The following is a 25,007-nucleotide window of genomic DNA, read 5'->3' on the forward strand; positions in this document are numbered from 1 at the left end:
ATGTGATCAGGGATAAAATGGCCGTTAATAGCGTTTATCAGTCCCAGAGAATACCTTCAAGGTGTGCCTCCTCTATCTTAGAGAAGGTTTCTTATGCCTGATAAAATGCGGCTTATAGGTGATAACATCGGCTTTGGCAGTCTCTAAAACTTCAAGTTTTATTCAAAATTTTACCTACTTTTAGTTTTTATCAGCTTTATTAATAAAGCACCTACTTTTTGTAAAAAAAAATGCATTTTCAACTTTTACTTTGAATAAATTCCACATGTTTTAGTCCATAAGGATTGAATGTGGTCTTTAAAAACAACTAAGTTAAAAGGATAGTTTTTTTTGTTTTTGGTATGTTTAATATGTGCGAGATGCAGATATATTTTTTACAATAGATAAGGAACTATTAAAATATGTTCTGATAACATAAATAGGTTGACTCCTTGGGCAAAAAGGGAATTACCTTAGTGGTAGGATTAGGATTAATTTTGTGATAACAACCTACTGACCCTAGTAGAAAGGAGGCACAATCTAGGGCCCTTCTTTGGGACTGATAACCAATAATAATGTCTATTTAATGGGATGATAACATCAGAAGCAGCTGGCATTTAACACTAAATCAGAAAAAAAAGCAAAAAAAAAATGATTAAGGACTTGATAGATGATACACATTTACTAGACATGGTTTGGTGTTTTACAGAAAGCTAAGAGGTAAATTTTCAAAACTATAATTTGGCTTTGAACTGATCAATTAATCACAATGAAGGAATCATGTTTCTGGGCATGTTAAAAATGAAAACATTAGAAAGAACATACAAATTTATGCTATCATTATCCTCTTCCTGCACCTAGGTTTCTTTAAGAAAAAAATCTAAATAATGTGATTATCACAAATTATATTAATAGTTTTTGTCAGTGTATCAACCTCCCAGAACTCTCAGATCTTCTGGCTCACATCTACTCTTTATACCTAAACATCAAGAGGCAACTTTTAGTTCTTATGCTCCGCTAATCTAAAACAAACTCCCCCTTAAAATGTACAATTGTTTTTTCTCTTATCGATAACATATTTATTTGTTTTCATCATATTTTATTCACTGATTATCAGTGTCTTTTATTATTTGTGTTCATTAGTTTTTATTATTATTATTATTTATTGTATTATTTTTTCATTCCAGTCTAATGTAAATGTTCTGTTTTGTTCTGTTTTTTTACGTATGACACTTTAAATCGTCCTGCCGCTGCAGTATGCTATTTAATTAAATTTTCCTTGCCTTGAGTTGCCAGAGGTCTGCAGTGGTCAGTAGTTATCAAAGTGGACCAAAGAAGGAGGAATGATAAACAAAAACCTCTGTAGAAGGTATTGCTGATTCTCATAGAAAGGAGAATCTCAGGGTATGCAATGAATCTTCTCCTCCAGGACAGTCAGGACTCTGATGATGATGACTCTTATTCACTGCTGAAAGAACTAACGATTGGCAAATGAACATCAGAACCAGAAAGCAAAGGAAAAGTCTGATCTGGTGAGAAGATTCAACATTATTGCTGGGTATAAATTCAATATGATAATGTCCTGCTGTCCATGCAGATGTTATTTTGACTATCTACCTTTACACCATTACGTAGAAACTTCCAGGTGCAAGGTATAAAGCGTTCAGGACCAGTTTGAGAAGCACAGCAACCAATTTGAGGTGCTGATTTGGCCTACAAATTTCCTGGAGCTGCATCTGCTTGGTGTGCTGGACAAAGAAGTTTAGTCTATGAATATATCTTGGTGCCAGATACCACAGTAGACATTTAAGGGTACTCTATCAGGGCACAACTGCTTTGCAGCACAAGGTTGACCTTACTGTAATATCTTTAGCAAATGACTGGAAATCATGATAATTTGCAATATGTGAATCGCAGAAGTATAGCCAATTTTTTTGATCTGTTAAAATAAAGTAATTTACTGTTTGTCTGAAAGTGTCAGCACTCACCAGCTGTTTCATCCATGATGCTGAAAAGATCGAATCAAACCAAAGGAGAAGCTGTACAAACACAGAAACATAAAAAGGACAAGTCTAAATATCTTATGCACTCTTTAAATTTGATTTAATTGAGCCATAGCTTAATTTTTTAACTTTACATCATTACACTTGTTGTTTGTGGCTTTTTGTGACTCACAGCAAGTATTTCATATCCATTTGATAAAGTCTAAATCCCATTTCACATAAAGTGCCTGGAGAAAGTATTCAGCCCCATTGAACTTTTCAGCCTTTCACCACATTTCATGCATCAAACATAATGATATGAATACATAATTCTATGTGAGAAATCAACAACAAATGGGACACATCCATTGAGTGGAAGAAAATCTATAGGATATCTTAATAAATAAAAACTGAATAGTGGGGCAAGCAAATAAAATTAGCCGCTTTGCTTTCAGTGCAGCAAACCCAGAAATTCAGTGAAGATCTCTGAATGATTCAATGTTGACTTAAATGACTGATAATGACAAATAGAATCAACCTGTCTGGAATAGTCTCCATATAAATGCACCTGCTCTGTGATCGTCTCAGAGTTCTGTCTGTATCATGAAGAACAGCTAGAGACCAGAAGAATCTATTTTGTTCTAATAGTCTCATTCGGGTCTCGCCCAAAATACGTCCACCAATTACGTTGAAGTATTATGTTTTTAAGTGAGACTTATAGCTGTAATAAAATCGAGAGCTGCTGAGCCACTGTAGGAATGCTAACAGTATATTGCTGATGAAGATCAGGCAGGCTTTTACATGTTGACTGGAATTTGCAATTGTGTTATCACTAAGTCTGATAAACATAGGGATGTATTATATCAATAAAAAACTAATATGGCACATGCAATTCTCCAAATGTCATGAAGTAAATGCACGGCGGTGAGCATGCATTTTAAATATGTATTGAACAGGTATACTGTGATGAATGGATTATTTCTCATTGACAAACATGTTTTTGCGTTTCATAATATGCATTACTGTTGTTTGAGAATGTAAAAGTAAGGTGCAATATTTTTTGGTTTTAGGGATTCTGGAGACATTTAGTGCTGGCATTACAACTTTTCTTTTAATGCTAAGAAGAACTTTAACGTCTATAGTACTGAATGTGGATACAACTAAAGCAATGGTATCCCAATAACCAAAGCTATCAGAGATTTCACCATTTATTACTGTTGTGTCAGTTACACAGGTTGAAGTTTATAGCTGGTTATAAATACCTAGTTTTACTGAATAAAAAGTTCTTTTTTGATATGCATATTGCAAATTTGGTCTAATATAACTGAGGATGAAGATTGGGTTTTGCTATAACTATTTTAAACCATTCTTGGGAAAAAAACAGAATTATTAAGGCGAGTGGTGGCCTAGTGGGCATTGCGCTTGGGCTCCAGAGGTTCTGAGTTCAAGCCCCACTCCCACAGGCTACCACCCAGCTCCCCAGGTGCTGCACAATGGCAGCCCATTGCTCCCCACGGAGATGGGTTAAATGCAGAGAGGTTATTTCATTGCTTTGTACTTGTGACAGTGTAAAGACAAAATAGTTTTGTTCTTCTTCTTAATCAGTGTCAATGCTCCTAAATTCTGTTTCAATACTTATATAGTAACAGCTATTTGTTTTTTTAAATGCATTTTACTCGTAAAACTCTTTAGGTGAGTGCTGCAGACTTTCAGCCTTGAAAGTCTTTCTTTAAAACAACATCTGGATCTCAGCTGGGTTTTAGTCTAGTTAAATAAAGAAATAAAAGATAACATTAACAGTCTTACCTTCTGATTCCACAATAAATTCACATGCAAGTTGAATAAATTTCAGTCGCAATGAGAGGAAGTTTCTTCATGTTTTCTTCCAGCTGAATTACACATTCGAACCACTATATAAAGAAGCAATAGGCTTTTCCCAGCATAACTTTATCTGCTGACACAGTTTAAAGAAATTTGCTTAGTAAGATAGTTTAGGAGCAAACAGGTTGTTTGGATTATACATTTATAGAACTTTATCACAAATAATGTTTAGATAATCACAACAATTTCCAGCCATTGTGTTGTCTTATCGCTGAGATTTAATCTCTCAGCGACCTTCGGTTACTGATACTGAGTTTTATATTAGCTCCAGCTGCATGTTCAATCTAAGTTGTTTATTTCATTCTTAAAATTACAGACATGGTATACTTATAAGAGGTGATATGGTGATGTATCCTCCTTTATTCCTTGTTTGTTTCCTTCTATTTCTCTTCAAACAAAACATAAAGTTATGAAAATCTTCCAAGATACCTTGGATCATAGATGTTGACATTTGAGACACTCAAAGAATATCCTGTCCAGCATCATTTGACTAAAAATATATTAAAAGTACAGATGTTACTGAAGATTTCAGACTTCAATTATTGACACTGCATTTATTTAACAGCATTTGCTTTTAGTTAGCTCACAACATAATTTTAAATTCATGTTCAGGTTTAAGAAAATCTCCAGGAAGTCAGGTAAGAGATGGATAAAGTTCTCAGAGGACAAGACTAATGAGACACTTGGAGTCATCAGGGAACTCATGACAGTTTAAATTAACAATAACAAAGGCTGGAAGACCGACCAATCAGAGGCCAGCTTCTCAGGTAAGCTTTTATTTTTATTCCAATATGTGAGGGTACATGTTTTTCAATACATTTATGTTTTCATAGTTTACAGCTGCATAATTATTATTTAGTTTACAGTTAATTTGACATAAAACAAAAGTTTAAATCTTCAACTCATCCAGAGCGGTCTGTATGAGTACAAACATAACAGTCTGTTTTATTTAAACCTTCAGCAACGCGCTTGGAATGCTGCCACCACATATTGGCACCGTAGGGATGACTTGGTGTGGATCCATCAAAAACCATTCTGGTTTTCCTCTGTTTCTGGCGGTCAGTTTGAGTCCCTAAGAACACCAGTCCAATGGTCACCATCAGGCAGCAGAGCCACTTTAGTTTTCCCATCTTCACCAGTCCCTCCAAGGATGCACCCACAAACCAGGACGCTAAGGGATTGGGTTAGGTTGGTTTCTTCACCAGCGTTGAGACGAAAAGCTCTAAATTGCTTAACCCCTTTGTAGCTGGGCTTCACCACAGATCCCTACCTTAGTTGTGGGGTCCCTGTGAAGGTAACTGGGCTTCCTGTTGGGAAAATTTTTTAATCAGCTTACAATGACTCTGGTGGATCCAAGTGTCTCTCTCCTGGATCTTCACAGCGGTTGGAGTTGCTAGTTGCACAATGTAGGGTCCTTCACACCTTGGAGCTGCCCAATTTTTCCTTTTGATGATTTTAATCAGCACTCGGCCTCCAGGCTTTAGGCCTTCCTGTGGGGAAACAAAAGGAGCTCTGGGCAGATTACATGTTCTTCGCAACATGTGAGACATGCTCTGCAAACATTTTTAAAGTAGTTATTTAATCCTGCAGTCCGATTAAATACTTGTTGTACTATACTCAATATCCCTCCTGTGGAGACATGATAAACTCATGGCTCAAAATAACTGCTGCTTTCAATCAGAATCAGAATCAGAAATACTTTAATAATCCCAGAGGGAAATTACTGTTGTTACACGCTTCAGTTACAGATTTATATATATACATATATATATATATATACACACATCCAACGAAACAATAAAATAAAGATAAAAAATAAGAATATAGGGGAGCTACTATTTCCACGGGTCCCCTTTAACCCTTTAGAGTAGGACACCACAGGTTTGAGCTGATCACCATGAGGCTGTAACAACACAGAGGTCATATAACTTGCTTAACCGTCAACTGTTTAGATGAATGGTTTTTGATCATTTTGTAGAGCTAAGACAGTTGCTGAGAAAAGTTTGACTTTTAGCTCTGTGAATTGCTGTTCTGCTTCTGGGGTCCATTAGATTGTCTCTGACATAGCTACTGGTTTGTCATTAAAAAAAAACTTAAGAAAAGCTGAGTTTTTTTTTCATAATGGGAAATCTAAGCCCTGCAGTAATTGCACAATTCTAAAAAGACATTTGTTCTTTAGTTACTGGCTTATGCTCTTGCTATTACAGTTTTACACTCTTCTTGTAGCTTTTTACCTTCTTCTGAAATAACATGGCCCAAACAGCAGACTTGTTTCTGCACCCGCTAAAATTTTTATAACTGGTTTTATACTTTCCTTTGCTTCACATTTTAGCAGATATTGTTTTATCCTTGGCCTGTATTATGATTTAGGAACTGTCATGATGAGTTATGGAATCTAGCCCATATGCAGAACAACTCGGATGCAGGGAAAAAGTTCAAAGGTTTATTTACAAAGATGTATATTTATGAGGACAGGTCCAAGGTTAGCGAGACTGGTCAGGAATTGGTTAACCGCTGATCTGGAGAGGAGCAGAGCTGCAGAGAGGGGGGAACCTTGTGGGTTCTCTCTCTCTCTCTCTTGAGAGCTGGGTTGAGACGGTCAGAGTGCAGGGCTTACTGTGTGCTTGCAGGCAGATCACAGACCGAGTCTCTCTCCTAATTTTCCTCTGAGGGCGGGCAGGCAGATGCTGACAGAGGAAGCCCTCCAGAGTTCAACAGAGAGCAGGCAGACAGATCACCGTAAGAGAAGCTCTCCAGAGTTTCAGGTTAACAGGCAGGTTAAACCGTAACTGGCAAACACTCTGGCGTTGGAGTGTTAGTCTCCTCCTCCTTAAGTAGGCCCAAGGCTGATGAGGAGATGAAAGACAGGTGTTGCAGGTGAGCACAAGCCCTCAGGAAGGGATCCTTGGCGCCCTCTGGTGAGCAGGCCTCTGGATCCCAACAGACAGCAGAAGCCCTCAGGAAGGGCTAATTTTCATCAAATTAACACATACTAAATCTTGAACCTGGGGTTTTATATTGAACAAAATTGTATAAGGCTGTTTCCATAGCTGGAAGAGATAGACATAGAGCAGAAATGCTAAGCATGTTGCATTAAACACAGACGGATTTAGTTGCAACACCATTACATGTATTATTCATACAGCCTTCATTCCCCCCAGTGTAGGGAAAATTGCAATGCCTAATTTTCTATCAAGTCTCACTTTAACAGATTAATGGGGTGAGTTGGTGATATTACTACAAAAACATGCAACCTTGCAACCTTTTTCCTGTTTGAAGGTCTTCTATTTCTATTGCCCTTGACATCCATTCCTAGGATGTTTGGCCATTTGCTGATTTTACAAAAAATAGCATTTAAGATGGTTTTAGCATTTACATTATCTTTAACACAAGTAATACAGGCTCCTGAATTGCATATAAGTCTAACTGCCTGTCCATTAATTGCTAGAACTAGTCATGTTTTTTCTTTTAATGCATTTTAATATCCCCCATGCTCCGTACACATCTACTATTTTAATGGATATTCTTATTTGCTCTAGCACTTAGTCACACCTCAGATGAAGAACTGCCCTGTGGACTCTTCCTTCCTAGTCTGCTTTTACTGGTCTGGGCTGAAAGCCCCCTCAGCTCCTAGGACCGCCCCTGCATCCTTGATTCCTTTTGACATTTCACATGCTTTGTTAGTGCAACAATCTCTGCAGTTTGCACGGAATATGATGATTTTAAGGCAGCACTGTAAAGGTTTTTTTTATAAACTACAATTGGAAAACCAAATAATTTCTTTCCGGAAGATGACCCATCCACATACAAATTTATATAAACCCTCCTGTGGTTCATCTTTTCCCCTGGGTGGTTAGATCCAGGGAGCAAAATGTTTTTGGGAATGAGCCTGAATGTATCACATGTGTGTAAGCTGCTTCTAGCTTTGGTGTAACTTCTCCCTGCAGCATGTACATCTGTTCACTAACATCCCTTTGTCTGTAGGCACCAGCTCTAATTACAATTTCCTTAACAAATCTCTGCCTAATAAATTAACTGGATAGTGCGGGCTTAACACAAAATCAGCTTTCACCCTGGATCCCTCTTCATCAGTGACCAATTGTTTTTCAGAAATACGCTGAACCACCATTCTCCCATCAGCAGAGACTACTGTAATCCATTTTGGTCCCGGTTTAATCTGAGGTAATGTATCCCTCAGAACAGATTTATCGGCTCTGGTGTCACACAGAAATTTCACTTTTACCCGTTGTATGTTTAAATGCCAGTATGGTTTTTCTGAGGTGTTTAATAAAGAAAAGAAAATTTGCTGTAGATCCAGGAACTCCACTGGGTCCACAATTAACTGCAATTTTTGCTGGTGCACATGACTCCTGGCGTCAGCGCTGGTTATAACATTGGTGATGGGGAGGGTCACTCTGCGGGGGTCTGAATATTCTCGAGCAAAGTGGCCCTCCTTATCACAATCGTAGCAGCTATTGTGCTTTCCAAGTGGCCTCTTGTTTTTCCCCTGTGACCACCGGCCCCTCACTTGAGCCCAATTATGGTCCAAACTACACTTCATAGCTTTTTCTATGTTTTAGCTCACACAATCCACTTATTTAACCCCTCTAATTTTTTTTATTCCCTTTATGTAGCTTGCCTGACTAAAATAAGTTTCTGGCGGGTTATTTATTTTAAAGTTTTTGGTTCCGAACCTAATAGTTTTGGAGACCATGCAGACGCATTAGGAAGGCTGTCAGTTGGATCAATGCTGCAGTCATCGCTCCACTGAGTGCCCCCCACTCCACTGCTGTTTTAGAAAAACAACAAAACCTAACGGTTCGATTGTTTCCTCACACACTCTCACACAGTCACTCCTATTTTAAGGCCATTATATATTTTTTTATTTTAACCAATATAGACGCAAAACTCCTATTGTTAAGTGTACACTTTGGAGTCCCAAACTCCAGGCCCTCGCACGCAGCGGATACCCAGTCCCAGATCTGGCAAAGAAACTTGGTCTCGTCAAATATTCTTGCGATTACAGCTGTAACTAAGGCCCCGTCCACACGAAGTCAAAACGAACACGAAACGCTGATATTTTCCAAAACGTTTGCCGTAAAGACGGAGACGTAAAATAAATGTGAGCGTCCACACGAATGCATGAAAACGCTGCAAAATGTATGCCAGGCCTGTAAGTGGCGCTGTGGTGCCAAAGCAAAAATAAGCGACGAAATGTTGGGCATGCGCACTAATATTTATACATGGTTGCCCTGCGGGTCCATTTTCGTGGTTAAGTGAAATTCAGGTGCTGAACTATGTCGTCGATATTGCTCTGTTCTTCCTGGAGATATTCCCGAAGAAGAAGATTCTGTTGTAAGCCCGAGAGCAGGGTGAGTAGCATTAGCAACGGCGCCATTGTTGTTGTGATACTGGTCGCGCATGCGTGTGTAGAGGCGACGCTATGACGCATGCGTGTAAAAAAAATATGCGGTTAGGGAGTAAAGATGGAAACGCGAAAACGGCGTTTCAAAATCTTCCCACTCTGAAGGCTGAATAAAAAAATGATCGTTTACAGACCCCGAAACGCCGGCTTCGTGTGGATGAGAGGCTGGTTTGGTGAAAAATTCGTGCGTTTAGGCCAGGGTTCGTCTTCGTGTGGACGGGGCCTTAAATGGTCCCAGTCCAACTTTTGATCAAAAGCTTTAGGCCTACCCTTTGTCATGTAGATCAGTCCTCAGCGGGAGTCGTCACCAGGATGCCCAGGGCAGGGCTGGACCAAACTGGCCCTGTCCGGCGAAGGGAGGACGGCTGTCGACAGATTCTTGGCCTTGGTCCCACACGGTCCTGGACAATTGGATCTTGACTCCCGGCTTTCGGCACCAAAAATGTTGGGTTCAAAAATGTAGGTTCGTAAAAGAGGAACTGAGTCCACACAGAAAAGGCATTTAAAGGTACACTATGCAACCGGTGTTGATTTTCCAGCGAGGCTCCCCCCAGAGGGCGAAAGTAAAAGTGCACTGTCGTAAATATGCACAGCTGTTCTCCTGGTTTCTCCGTCAAGCCAGGCGCGGTTGTTTTTAGCTTAGCAGCGAATGACTAATGCTGCGTTCACACTGGACGTAGCTGGCGCGACAGAAGCAGCGAGTTTACATGCAAAGTCAATGGTTGATGCGCGTCAAGGCGCAGCAAAAGGTCCCGCGGCGTGTTTTGAGATGCAGGCGCAGCACGTCTGAGCAGCTGAAGCAGCGCGTCGGGCGTCGGGCTAAGCATCTGACGCAGGGAGAGAGACACAGCGCTGATGATCACTCCTCTTAAACAGTTTATTGACGCCTAAATTAACTGAAAATGCAGAAATCTGCCGGCAGAATATGCAGTTTGGATTTAGATGAAAAACACCTACCAGCTGCCACGGTGAACTGCGAGGAGGCAACCCGGCCAGAGGCTGCTGATGACGGGATCCCTGCTGTCGGCGCATACCTGGTATGTAGGGGTCTGAGCGGCTCCGACAGAAAAAATATTGAAGGCAGGATAATAATCTGAATGAACTGACTGCACTGATTACGTTTTCAGGTGTATTTTCTCACTTAAAAACATATTAAAACTACTTTATTCCCACTGATCACAGCAAATATAGCTGCAAGGCAGAGAAAGGATAGTGAAGCTCCGTCCAATGCGCCTCAGACACACTTTTGCAGCAGCCAGAGCAGCAAAGCTGCTTCAGCCACGCGTCAGAACTAACTGGTACAAGCAGCAAAAATGAAGCAGCAGACGCGATTTTGCTGCTTTTGCTGCGTGAACGTAGCATAACTGCACAAAGATTGCCACTGTGCTAGCAACGAGAATGCTTTTAACTGGGGGTATGTAGCAGTTCTCGCCGTAAAGCAAGACTGACTCTCACGAGACTTCTGAGCCTGTGGGTGCGGGTCGGTGCTCCTGCAGTTGCAAGTGCAGTATTTCCCCCACAGACCACCAGGGCGGCCGAGAAAACCTTTGTTCAACCTGAAATGACTCATTTAATCATTCATAACGTTATGGAACACATTAATTAACTGAAAAATGTTGCATAGTGTGCCTTTAACAGCTTCTGCAGAAGGAGAGAGTTACACCCAACTCACTACTCTCTGACGGACTTCCTCTGCAGAGCCTTTTTATTAGCAGATCAGAACACATGGGTTGGGTTATAAAATAGACTGTTCTTCTGACAAGGCAATTGATCAGGTCATAGGACAGAATGCTCCTCTGATTGAATCACAGAACAGAGTGGTCTTCTGATAACTGTGATTAGCCTTGCACAAACATCAGTAATTTTCCACTACCGTTGCATGACAGTTTGCAGTAAACAGAGTGAAGCATCTCATTTCTCCAATGTTTCATATGTACTCACATTAACTTTATAATCATCATTGAATAAACCTAACAATCATCTCCTCTGAAGTATGATAGTTTTTACATATGATTTTACAGTACATATGTTTGAAATAATCATTTATAGTGAAAAAGTGGAATTATTGTTAAAAATCTTATTCTTGCTTGTGTGCTCTAAAGTAATCACACTTAGTTTTCTCATGCATTATGCTGGTAAAAAAAATGCCTGCTACTGTAAAGGTTTGTTAAGAAAAGCCCCTCTTTGTGAAAAAAGGCTCAAATCCACAGAGTTCATGGTTTGCAAATGTTGATGCTGAATAAAGAGAAGAAAGCTAAAAGTCAGAATCAAAAAAGGCAGAAAACACAACATTTTACTAAAAAGATGAAAAAGTATAAAATTCAGAAAACAAAATGAAAAAGTTCCTTTGATGCACTGGAACATTAGAATTTTATCATTAGATTTTTTTATTTTTTTTTTTTTTTTTACAGTGTCCTGTCTGGCAAGGTGGCAATAAGAATAATTGTCTTGATGCCAAAAGGAGCCCAATTTATATTTTCTGGCTAATACTAACCTAAATTGTTATAGAACAGAATCCAGTGTCATAGAAAACGTTATTCTTGTCCTGCATGTGTGTTTTAAAGTAATCACACCAACTGTTCTCCTATATGATGTAGGTAAGACTTTTCTGTTGCTGAACAAGTTTGTAAGGGGAAAGTTTTTGTAAAAAAGGGTTACCCCTGTCTGGGGCTCACAAATCCCTTATAGAATATTTCAGAAAACCTCTCTGTAAGAAGAAAAAAATGATTAAGTTAACAAACACTGTGGTGTAAAGCTACAGCAAAGGTCCGTGTCCATTGTGCAAAAAGACAAAAGCCCTGGTCAGTTTTTATATATTTGGTTTGGAGCCAGTGCTTTAGTTACTTTTGGCTATCGGGGACCCTAGCATTATTAAACATTTCTCTCCTGCTATTTTAAGGGTCTCTGCAATTGTTTATTTTATTTTTTTATTTCCTCAGGAATGATCACATAATTTCAAAAATAATTAACCTAATTGGTTACTGATGTGGGGCTGCTCATCGACGCAGTGGATATCACTGCTGCCTTGCAGCAAAAAGGTTCCGGGTGTAATTCCCGGCCCGGGGTCTTTCTGCATAGAGTTTGTATCTTCTCCCTGAGCATGCATGGGTTCTCTCTGGGTATTCTGGTTTCCTCCCACCATCCAAAAACATGACTGTTAGGTTAATTGGCTGCTCTAAATTCTCCTTCATTTTGTGTTATATTTAAACAGCGTTGTATTTTTTTGAGTAATCTCTGTGCCCCCGTGTCCCAGTCTCCTTTCCCTTAGTTCCTTCTAGTTACTTCTGTCTACACCTGCTGTCTATCAGCTAATTAGTCCTCCCATTGTTTCTGTCTACCATATAAACACCTCCTGTTTAATTACTCATTGCTGGATTCTCGTCATTATTTAGGTTTATTCCTCCCTAGTGTCTCCAAGTTTTTGGTTCTTAAGTTTCTTTGTCGTTCAGTTCTGTATTTTGCATTTATTATTTTTACTTTTTCATTTAATTTTGCAAGCAAAGTTCCCTGCTCATTCTACTCTGCATTTGGGTCCACAACTTCATTCACCAACCCTGACTCAGTGCTTATGTGTAACCTTTGTCGGATACTTCTGTTTTCTTTAGCTACAAGTCAGCCTAGACAGAAGGCTACTCACATTGTTCCAGGTTCTGCTAGGGGTATCTTACTGTTACAATGGAAGTTTTCCTCTCTGATGTCAATGCATGCATCTTCAGTCTGGTCAAGTCATGCAAGAGTGACTCATGCAAAGTCAATGACTCAATGCAATCAGTTGGATTGAAGGTAGAAAACCTTTAGAAAAATAAAAAACCTGTCCGGATGGTTTGATTAAACGGTTTCTGTAAAGAGCCATGAGATGACATGTGTTGCTGATGGCTTTATTTAAATAAAATGAATGGAATTGAATTAATTACCATTCTATTTTCAAAGTCCACCACAAATCATATTTTAAGCACAGTGGAGGATTGTGAGTACTGGGCTACTTGCATATCACAATAATACTTAACAGTTAGAGTCAATAATGAATCATTAACAAAAATGACCCGGAATGATTGGAATCAAACATGTTGAGGACTTGCATTTCTTTAATTACTAATCAGTGATAAAGGTGAAACTTAAGTTCTTTGGGCCAATGAGTGGTGCACTCACCCTTAGCTGCAGTTATTACATTCTGTTTGCCATCAGGTTATGGGTTGCTACTTAGATTCCTTGTTTATAAGAAAAGCAACAAACTTTATTTGTCTTCTGAGCCTCTTAAATCAACAATAATGCTCAAAAACCTGAACAATATTCAGCTTTTGAGCTCTGTCACAGTTTCTAAGATCTAGCAATGCCTGAGATCTGCTTCATGTGACTTCAACCTACTATGCTTATTGCCATGCTTATTGCCACAGAATCAACTAACAGTGATAATTATTATATTTTCAACCTCTCAAAATTTATGAAAAAAAGAAATATCCTATTTTGTGTCAGCATAATGAGTACTTTTATTCTACATATTTATACAAGTTCTGTTAACCTTCTTTTGAATAATATATTGTTTTGATGAAAAGATTGTAGCTATGACTTGAAGAACTATCGTTGATCTTTAAGCTATTATCCTTAATAACTATGATTAATAACTGGAATAAAAAAAAAAGAATCACACTAAATGTCACTGTACTTATGCTTAGACAACTTTTATTGTCATTTTGTATACAGTGTATAAAGAATAAATTTTGATGACATTTCTATTCCTTAAAATATCATAAAACCATTGACTCTAAGGGGATATTTTGATCACTGACTTCTAGTCAATATTGATTATTTTAATGTAAAATTGATTATCATAAAAACAAGGACAAGCATGTATCTATTATGGTTTAATTGATTAAACCCAATAATTCACTCTTACAATCAAACTATTCTGTCCAGCAATTTCTTTAGCTAACTAGAACAGTCACAAACTACTTAAAAGAATATGTAATAGCCAAAAATAAAAATCGTTCAACATAAAACTAAAGAACAGGCTAAAATTCTGAATGTTGATATTAGCAATATGTAGATCGTTTCTGTAAACAATCATAATATTCATAATATGATGCAACATAAATCAAAGTGAGTTAAGCATTAATAACTCAATCTACCACAGCAATGTATGCATGAATGATCAAAGCTTCTCTCCAGGTACTCCGGCTTCCTCCCACAGTCCAAAAACATGACTGTTAGGTCAAGTGGCTTCTCTAAATTGTCCTTAGGTGTGAGTGTGTGTGAATGGCTGTTTGTCTCTTCTGTTGCCCTGCAATGGACTGGCAACCTGTCCAGGGTCTACCCCGCCTCTCACCCATTGAGAGCTGGAGATAGGCACCAGCATCCCTCGCGACCCAGCTTGGGATAAGTGTGATGGAAAATGGATGGATGGATGGATGGATGGATGGATGGATGGATGGATGGATGGATGGATGGATGGATGGATGGATGGATGGATGGATGGATGGATGGATGGATGGATGGATGGATGGATGGATGGATGGATGGATGGATGGATGGATGGATGGATGGATGGATGGATGGATGATCAAAGCTTTGGGTCAATTTGGAGAGTGGACGCAGGAAAAGAACACTGATATAAAACTAGAGCTAATAGGTGTTGAGCGCATGCCTCCAAATAATGGCAGAGCCCTGCTGTGCAGATTGCTGTGAGACTTAAGTGTCAAACAAATCTTTAGGTTGTAATTGAAACTCTCAGGCGATCAGACACCTATTCTTGTATTTTTCTTTCATCTTTTTTAACTCTTGTTCCTGTTTGTTTTTTAAATGTTCGATTTCTTTAAGCTGTTTCTCTTTTTGTTCCAGTTCTTCTTTCAGTTGTATTTCTTTGTAATTTTGCAGGTTGTCCAGCAGTTTATATTCCTTTTCCAGCTTCTTTTCTGTCTCCTGGATCTCCCTCTCATGTTTCCGCTCCAGGCTCTGTATTTCCTCTCTGTGTTCTTCCAACAGACCTGCAAAGTTTGTGCTGTATTTCTCTCTGAACTCATTGTAGACTTCAGCTTGTTCTCTAGCATGCTCTTTAAACTTCTTTTTTATCTCTTTTGTTTTCTTCTGGTATGTTTCCTCTACCCCTCTGAGTTTTTCATTCTCATTTTTAAACTGCTGTTCAAATGTCTCTTTGGTCTGCTCATACTCCATTTCCAGTTGTTTGAGTTTTAATTCAGCAGTTTTGCGTTTGTTTTCCTTCTCTTTCCTACGTCGCTCCCAGTATTCTTTTTGTTCTTTCTTTCTGTTCTCTTGCTCTTTTCTTAAACTTTCTTTGAGTTGTTCCAGTAAACTCTTCTTCTCCAGATCTGTTGTGGAATTTATTTTTTCCTCTAACTCCTTCAGCTTCTCTTCACACTCCAGCCGCTCAATCTCCTCCTCTTGTATCTTCTTCCTATCTTCTTCTTCTCTTATTTCCTTTTCTCTCCTAATCTTTTCACTCTCACTGATGATTTTAAACTTCATCTGTTCCAGTTGTTTTAATTTATCTTCTTTCTCTTTTACTAGTTCTGCTTTTTGTTCCTGCATTCTTTCTTGCATGTTGTTTACTTCTTTGTCCCGTTCCTCCTTGAGTTTTTGCAGCTCTCTTTGCATCTCCCCCTCCTTATCTTTCAGTATTTTCTCCATCTCTTTCTGGATTGCTTCCTCTGCTTCCCTCAGCATCTCATTAGTGAAACAACCACCACCATTTATCTCCACGATCTTCTCAATCTTTTCAATCAGTTCGGAAACCTGCTGTTTGTTTTCTTTGTCATAGTTATTAAGCACATGGTATCTTCCTCCACAATCCTCAATTAGATTCTTAATGAAATCCTCCCCTTTCTCAATGTACTCTTCTACTGATATTGAATGATGAGCTAATGAGTCTCCTTTAGTAAAGAGGATGATGGTGAATTTCTCAGAAGTCTTTCCAAAGACCCTTGTAACCAATCTTAATGTGTCCTTCTCCTCTGCAGTAAACCTGCCGATCGATAACACCAGAAGGAAGACATGTGGTCCTGGAGCCAGAAGACTAATGCACTTGGTCATCTCCTCATTGACTTCCTCGTTAGACAGGCTGGTGTCAAACAGTCCAGGAGTATCGACCACAGTGATTGTGCGACCAGCCACTTCACTCTGAGCTTTCTGGCAGCGTTTGGTGACGGACTTTTGAAGAGCTTCTGCTTTGAATTCCTCTCTTCCCAGAATGGTGTTTCCAGAGGAGCTTTTCCCACAGCCAGTCTTCCCTATCAGGACAATCCTGAGACTGTCAGGGATTGGCTGCAAATCAACACCTAAAGGGAAAAACAAAGAACTTAATTTTTAATAAATGTTTAAAAGTCAGAGTATTTAAGGCCCATGCAAATAGTCGGTCATGGCAAACACAACATAGGATTTAAATCAGAGGCAACCAGACTTTCACTCAGTTTTTCTGGAAAGGTTTGGACATCAACCCAGAAGTCTTGCCAAATCTGTTGGCTTGTATCAGAAAAGATCCTGATTTCATTTAAAGTTATGGAAGAGAAAGAAAATTCACTCTATCTCAGTTAAAAGATTTGTATGAAATTAAGATTAGCTGCTTGAACCAGGCTGTCTGAGCTTCTGCAGGCCAGACTCTGACATATATATAGTATATAAGGTGTATGGACGTGAAAAGCTGATTACTTTCATTGCTCTGAGAGAAAAGCATTGAGAAACACTAGACCAAGGTCAGCCATCACATCAGGCAGTTGGCTATCAGACATTCTTTTCCATTTATTACCTTAAGGTTGTGTTAAGTCAAAAATAATGGCTTAATTCAAGATAAAACAGTTAAATATTTTTTAAGTTTTTTTTTTTTTTTTTGGTTGTGGTTCTGAACTGATGATAACTGACTGTCTGCTTCTGTCTCCTTGAACCCCACTCAGCCTCAGCAGATGGCTGCTCACACTTTAAGGCTGGTTAAGTGTGTCTCAGTGAGCTTGTTGCAGGTATGACACAGACACTTTTGATATATGCTTAATATTTACGCATGGTCTGCACTCTGTTATTCCATGCCACAACGTAAGAGGGACAATCACAAACTATTTGTGGGTCTAGATACCGCCGAGCAGTGGGCAGCGGGTATCCAGGTGGAAAAAGGGTCCCAGCATTCTCGCGCACCTCGCTCTCCTAGCTGGTCCAAATTCAAAAGTCTTTTTCAGAATGGCAGTCATACAAACAAAACAAGCCGGTAAGGTACCAAACAGAAAATACGCATGAGTAAAGCGGATGTAGATCTGACCAATCAGAGGCCTCCTGTCTGCGACGACCTAGTTTGACGGATGAATCAGCTTTGAGCCTGGAGGTTTCTTCTCTGTTAAATGGGAGTGTTCCTTTACGCTGTCCCTACAAGCATGCTTGGTGTTAGGGATTGCTGTCGAGTCAATGAGTTGATGCAACCAACTGGTTTTCCTTAGATAGAAAACATTAGCCCAGTCTGACTGGATGATCTGGTTGAATTGTCTCTGTAAAGTGCCTTGAGATGACATATGTTGTGAATTGGCGCTATATAAATAAACTGAATTGAATTGATTTTGAGAAACTGCTTGGCAGTATTGTAGCAACTATTTTCCTAGATGTGTGCAACTGAATAACCCAACAGCAAGCTTAAAGACATCAGCAATGCTAGGTCTGAGCTTGAAGTTTAGATAAATGACAAGTCCAAGACCTTTATCTGTGATTATACAGGCATCAGCTGGCAAGTCAAGGCAGGACAGTCCAAATAATCCTGGTCTGGCAACTTAAAAGAGTTGAGAGCTGCTGGAGGTTCTACAAACTGCTGAAGGAGGTTTTACAACACAGGTGACAATTGCCTGACGCTCTCTTAACAGAGATTTCACCGTTGATAAATGGATAGATAAAAATTTGAGATTTTTTACTCTTGAGGTTAAGATTAACCATAGTAATTGGATTATTATGTAAATTATAATGTTTTAAACAGGGTGTATTTTTTTCTCCATCTCAGTCCCACTTACTAGGAGCGACGTTCTTGCACTTGAGGTCCTGAAGTGCTTTCTTCAGGTGCTCAATGTTTTTCTCTTTTTCTGAGACTTTTTCTGCTTGAGCGTTGGCATGTGTTTTGGTTGTGTAGGAGCGTTGGTTGTCCATATATGTTCTGCTTTTTTCTACGACACTCAATAGTTCTGGGATCTGCTGCTGGTCCTTAATGTTCAGAACAAAATATCTTCCTCCACAGCTCTGACAGAGCTCCGGGCCACTTCTACTTTCTCTGATGAAGTCAATGATGGCTGGAGCTGTAGGATCTGACTCTACAGTGAACAGGATCATGGTGAAATCATTGACTCTAGAGCCGAATGTGTCCTGGATGGTCTGTAACTCGCCCTTGTCTTCATCAGTGAGGGGACCCACAGGTAGGACCAAGATGAAGGCATGGACACCCTCAGGATCAAAGAGAGAGATACACTTAAAGGATTCCTGCATCACCTCCTCATGAGATTTTCCATACAGGGAAGGCATCTCCAGAACAGAAACCCAACACCCAAACACATCCTCCTGATTCATGATGATGTCTGATGGATTAGAGGCCAAATGAAGCTCTTTCTGACCTAGAATGGCCTTGGCTACTGAAGCTTTCTCTGCTAGTCTACTCCCTAACAGAACCAGGTTTAATACGGGCTTATTAAATACAGCTTCTGGTTCCATGTTGTCTTCAGTGGTGGTGAGGTAGGCTCCCTTGTTTTTATGCACTGTTGCTTTAACCTTCTTCATGATCATTTTCTGGTCATTTTCATACATGTTGTACAGTCGGTCATCACAGTCTCTAATGAGCTGTTTGACTGCCTGAGATTCAATCAGGTCATGGGTCTTAACGACCAACGAGTGCCTCAGAGGTTCTGGTCCCAACAAACTGAGGATGGATGTGAGGGTTTGCCGCTTGCTTTGTGTGAATGATGAAGGTTTCACTAACAGCAGAAGAACATTTGGTCCAGGCTCACAGATGCTCACACATTTCCTCATTTCTGCTTTGATTGTTTTCTTAGACATACTAAAGAAGTTTGGGGTTTTAACTACAGTGAGTGAATATCCTTTCCACTCCCCATTAATGACTGCACACTTATTGGAAGCAGAGTTTCTCTGGAAATGATCCCCACTGCCACCAATCATGAAGTTCCCAAGTTTTGTCTTGTTCTCTTCACTCTTTCCAAACAGAACTATTCTGAAGGCAGAACCTGAAACAGAACGAGAAAAAAATAATCTTTATGTTAACACTAAAGAAGTTTAACAGCCGTGCTATCATATCTAATCAGTTAGTCAAAATAATTTAACATTACCAGAAAGTGTTGAAAAATACGACTGTATAGTATTTAACATTTGTTTCCTCAGCACTGATGGTGCCAATACGGAAAGAGGTGCTTATTAAAACAGTGTTAAGAATTTAACTGGTTGATCTTGTTTTCCATCTCTGTTTCACTTGGGATTAATTTCCACTGGTATGCTGATGATACTCAGATATGTCTGTCTATAAATCCAGATGAAGCTAAACCATAACATGCAGGCATATCATATAGAAATCTGGATGACTTCTGCTCCTGAATGCAAACAAAGCAGAAATCATAGTCTTTTACCAGAGTCTTTGAAAAAAAGCTGATTAATCAGTCATTTTATTTGGATTGGATTAAAGTGATCTAAGAAAAAATCTCAGTGTTATTTTTGATCAGGACCTGTCATTTATATCCCATATCAAAGAGGTTTCCAGTCTTTCATGTGCGAAATATTGCAAAAATTAGAAATATCCTGTCCAGGGGTAATGCTCAGAAACTCGTCCATGCATTTGTTACTGACTATTGTGATTCTTTACTATCAGGAAGTCCACAAACCATAGTTAAAAGCCTTCAGCTGATCCAAAATGCTGCAGCCAGAGTTCTGACGAAAATGAATAATAGAAATATCTCTATCATTCTAGCTTCTCTTCATTGGCTTCCTATTAAATCCAGAATAGAATTTAAAATCCTCCTTCTCACATATAAAGCCTTAAATGGCCAAGCTCAATCTTGTATCAGAGATCTGATTGTTCCTTATGTTCCTAACAGAGCACTTCACTCTCAATCTGCAGGTTTACCAGTGGTTCCTAGAATTTCTAAAAGTAGAATGGCAGGCAGATCTTTTAGTTATCAGGCTCCTCTCCTGTGGAACCAACTACCAGTTTTAGTCCCTGAGGCAGACTCCCTGTCTACTTTTAAGGCTAGGCTTAAAACTTTCCTTTTTGATAGAGCTTATAGTTAGAGTGGCTCAGTTTATCCTGAGCTATCTCTATAGTTATGCTGCTATAGGCTTAGACTGCTGGAGGACATAGGCACCCCTGTTTCATCATTCTGCTTCATTCTGTCTCTATTCTCCCACTCTGCAGAATCTGTTAGTTCAATCTCTCATGTTCTGCTCTCTCTGCTTTTTCTCATAGTAGCTTCATCTGGTCTGTTCCTGTTTGGCTGTGACTCCATCCTGGAGAGAAATATCAGCTGTGCTGCTGCCATCAACATCTTTATTAATAGATGTTAGAGATCAGCCTGTTTTTCACTGTAGGCCTTTTTCTCTGACTGTGATTAGCTGGATGTGCTCTCTTTTCCTCTCCACTGTCAGTACAAGCATGCTTAGTGTGATGGATTTTCTTCGAGTCAATGAGTCAATGTAATCAACTGGTTTTCCTTAGATAGAAAACTTTGAATCAATTTGACTGTTTGATCTGGTGAACTGCAAAGTGCCTCGAGTCTTAAAAATGATGATCTGTTTTACAGCTTTTGTCCAGGTCATTGCTAAGGTTTCCACCTCAATCTCCTGTTTTTTGTGACCAAGCAAATCAGACTGAATTGTGTTAAATGCATTTGAGAGATCAACGCACATGTTCCTTACAATGATGTCTAATTGGTCTAAATAACAGGAGGTTTATTGTAGCAGGTTTATGATGGCAACTTTATCTCAAACTCCACAGTGTTAAGCAGACTGCAGAGGGTTCTGATAACTGCTTAACTGCTTGCTCACAGGGACCAACATGAGTTTTTGGTTACCTTTGACAGGACCTGACAAACTGGTGGAATGTTGAAAGTGTAACAGGAGCTGAGGTATGATTAAAATCACAATTTACTGCCACAAATATATTTGATTGTTGTGTTTGTAACTTAGCAAAAATGAAATCTGATGAAACTATATACAGTGTCAGCAACAGCAGAAAGTGGAACGTAAACTATTACCAAAAGTAATATATAATATATTACGGACTAACTGTCATGAGTTCAATATCTGGGTTTTGGACACAAACGTCACATTAACATACCCCAGATGAAACAATCTATTGTTCAAAAGGACTGCTAATCGACCTAACTTCTGTTTTCTAGCCTTCTTTAGATGTATGTTCTCTATTATCATCAGAAAGCTTGGGGGAGAGAGACTGGAGTTCTAACTTGTTTCATAAAGATCTCACATTGCCAATACTAACTAATGGAAAAGACTGAATATCTCCCACCTTTTCCCCTGCTCCTGCTCTGGATCCACAGTTCCTCTAATTCAACTCAATTGGGAATGAGAATGGGGGTGCCATGAAAAACCAAACCCGCTCTTAAATAAACAACACAAAAAACCAATCACATGCACACTCCCATTCACACTATATTATATAATGGTTACTTAAACTACTTCAAGTTTTTTTTATCAGCAGTACACCTATTTCCAAGACAGGACCAGGGCATGTCAACCGAAACGGGTAGGTGCCAAATTGATAACAATTGATGTCATGAAAAAAAGTATTTTTTTAATAAAGAAAAAATGCTCACAGCAGTTGGTTATTTTGGACATAATGAACGGTAACATTAAATCTTTGCTTCTTTGCTGCAGTTGCAATATAGACTGTCATGGTCACAGAAAAGGTTTTGGTTCTGGCAGAAGCATAAACTGCTGTAATTAGTAGTGTAAGTTTTAGACTGCTCACTCTGAGCCTAATTAAACCAACTTAAGTGTGAGTAAGCCAGTCTGGCTAGCTGTGATTGAACTGAGAATTAGCTTTTTGCATCAGCATTACATTTTTTAGATTCCAGCCAAAAACCAAGGTTAGCTTCAGTCAAAATAAATAATCTTCTTTTTCCACCTTTATAATGTGGATGGTTTAAAGGTTTGCTAATGCTAATGAACATTAGAATTGGTATTAGTCATAGTGGACTGTAAAACAGAAGAAAACAGGAGCGGGTGACTGGCACACTGCAAATGTGCCACTCCCTGGCCAGGAAAACTTAAATGTGTTGCTATCAACTTTAAATCTGAGCCAAACTTTGAGGTTCTGAACTCCCTATGCACTCAAAAGGAAACATTTATAATGAGGCTTGCTCAATTTAGCAAGCAACGCCAAAAACACTCACCAGCAGCCTGGGGATAAGATGATGTAGGCTCCTGGAATTTGTCACAGCTGACATGTTGTCCTTCATTCTCTCTCAGAGTTTTCTCCAAAAAAACCAGGAGCTCTGACAGTTCAGTAGACCTCTTCCACAGAAACTCACCTCTGCACTCCTTCACCATGGCATTTAAGGGTGTCAGACTGATGTATTTATCTCCAGGAACATCTTTAGGTGTTATTAGAACCAGTGAGTGGTCAAAGGATCGATCACTGACATATTCAAGGATTCTGCAGAGCCTGTCTTTTTGTTCCTCCACAAAGTGTTCAGGTTGTAGAACAAGCAGAAACAAATTAGGGCCAGGGGCAGAACGCCTCATGAAGTCTTCTATGTGTTCTATAAGTTTGTACCGGGAGATGTTGACCAGTAGATTCGGGGTGTTTATGACGACCAGGTCTTTCCCCATCAACCTTCCTCTGAAACTCTGGCATGATTTTGGTTCTGCCTCCGTGTCAAACCTGCTTTGTCCCAGAAGAAAGTTTCCAAGCAAACTTCTGGAAGACCAACTGTTCCCCATCAGAACCAACCTCAGCTGAGTCACTGAAATACAAAGAAAGAAAGAAATGTCCATTTGCGTCTTTGAGATATAGTGGTTAACATTTCAGAGACTTTCTGTAGATGTTTACACTAATCACTGACACCAATTTTTCAACTTCATCAATTGGCCAGCGCCAAACACTGGCCATGTGATGTTGGTGCACCACAGACTGGTCTGGTGAAACATCAGAGGAGCCCCTCATTAAAGGTGTTCCAGGTTTTTGATAAGCAGTTAACTCTAAATCTCTGTCTAAAAAATAAATGTAAAGTGGGTGAAACATCCAACATGGCTATCAGTGTCAGTGGTGGGACGTTAACAGAATACCGTTACAGATTAAAGGCTGATGGGTTCAATGGTGATATATATAAATATATTGTATATATATATTGTATATGTTGTATATGTTGTTATATTGTATATGTTTGTTAAATATGTGCTCGGAGTGCTCCAAATTTCCTCCCAGAAAAGGATGTCCTCATATCATGACAATAATTCATTACTAAACTATCCTTTAGAGAAAATAAATGTGTGACGATAACTATTTAATGGTTTGACAACCTGTAAGGGTCATGCTCTCAACTATTCAGCACTGCAGATTAAAAACCAACTCTCCCATGCAAATGAATCCTCTGCAGAATGGGCAGCAATGCATTTAAAACTGCAGGGCAATGTAGACATGGCACATCAGAATGACTTACAGTTGACCTGCAGATCTTTGATTTTTCTTTGGAACGCGCCAGGTACATCATAAATAACGGAGGGAGAGAAAACAGAAAGGTACAATTTTCTGTTAGGTAGTTTAAATGCATTACAGGTGTGTATGTGTCAAGGACATTGGACTCTGCAAATCAGAAGCAGAGGTGGAGTAGGACACCTTCTAGCTAAGCTAACTTTAATTCTTTACTGAAAGAAATAACAGAGATCAATGGAAGAGGGTGATCTGGCCAGATGATTCAAGCTCACGGGGATGGCTGTGTTTGGAGGCAGTGTGATGGTATCAGTAACATTCTGCTGTCCATGTGCATAGTACTTTCATCATCTACTTTAACACCTTTTCATAGAGGCAGTGTGTCCTGATTAATCTGACCTCCTCCTGGATCATAGAGCTCCTGCTAAAAGGTAGAAAGGGTTCAATAACAGTATGAGAAACACAGTAACCAGTTTAAATTGCTGCTTTCGCCTCAGACCTCCATCTATTTCATGTGCTGGACCAATAAGTCAATCTATGGAGCCATTGCCTCCCAACTTCCAATATTTAAAGGTACTGTGGTATACACTCTTGGCATTAGACACCACAGCAGACATTCCAGGGTACTTTATATGGCAATAACGGCTGCTTGGCATCAAAATTACGACCTGCAGATTTTTTGGCAGGTAGCCATAATGTAACACCTCTTAGATTTGGTTACATGAGCAGTGAAATCTAAGAAGACCCACGTTTTTATGATCTTTTTGAACGCACTAACTTTCTGTCAGTCTGAATGTGGTTGGACTCACCAGCCGTTTCATCCATGATGGGATGTTTCTGGAAAAGATGGGATTCAACCGAAGGAGCAGCTGAACAAACAAAGAAATCAACCTTATTTAGCCAAAATATGGTGAGTAGCAATATAAAACGGACAAGAAAAACTCTAATATTTAAAGATGACTAAACATATTTGACATTCTTTAATTACAATTTAATTCAACTATAGTTTAAGTTTTAACGTGGAGATTATTACACCTTTTGTTTCAGTGCATTCTCATTATCAGTTCGTACGAAATCGTACAAAAAGTTATGCACTGTAATT

The 25,007-nt window shown here is 39.2% G+C and overlaps 1 protein-coding gene across 1 annotated transcript; it reads right to left on the bottom strand.

Annotated features, from left to right (window-relative positions):
* Positions 1–15,494: 15,494 nt before the first annotated feature.
* LOC107097800 (GTPase IMAP family member 8-like) lies at positions 15,495–19,408 on the bottom strand (the record flags this gene model as incomplete). The annotated part of the gene is made up of 3 exons (XM_015395095.1): positions 18,258–19,408; positions 15,787–16,556; positions 15,495–15,657 (listed from the first exon to the last, which is right to left on the bottom strand). Coding segments are annotated over exons 1-3 (2,083 nt in total), but the record flags the coding sequence as incomplete, so codon positions are not given.
* Between the last annotated feature and the right edge of the window lie 5,599 nt (positions 19,409–25,007).

The sequence above is a fragment of the Cyprinodon variegatus genome, unplaced genomic scaffold, assembly GCF_000732505.1.
Source record: "Cyprinodon variegatus isolate N-32 unplaced genomic scaffold, C_variegatus-1.0 Scaffold725, whole genome shotgun sequence".
Lineage (NCBI taxonomy): Eukaryota > Metazoa > Chordata > Actinopteri > Cyprinodontiformes > Cyprinodontidae > Cyprinodon > Cyprinodon variegatus.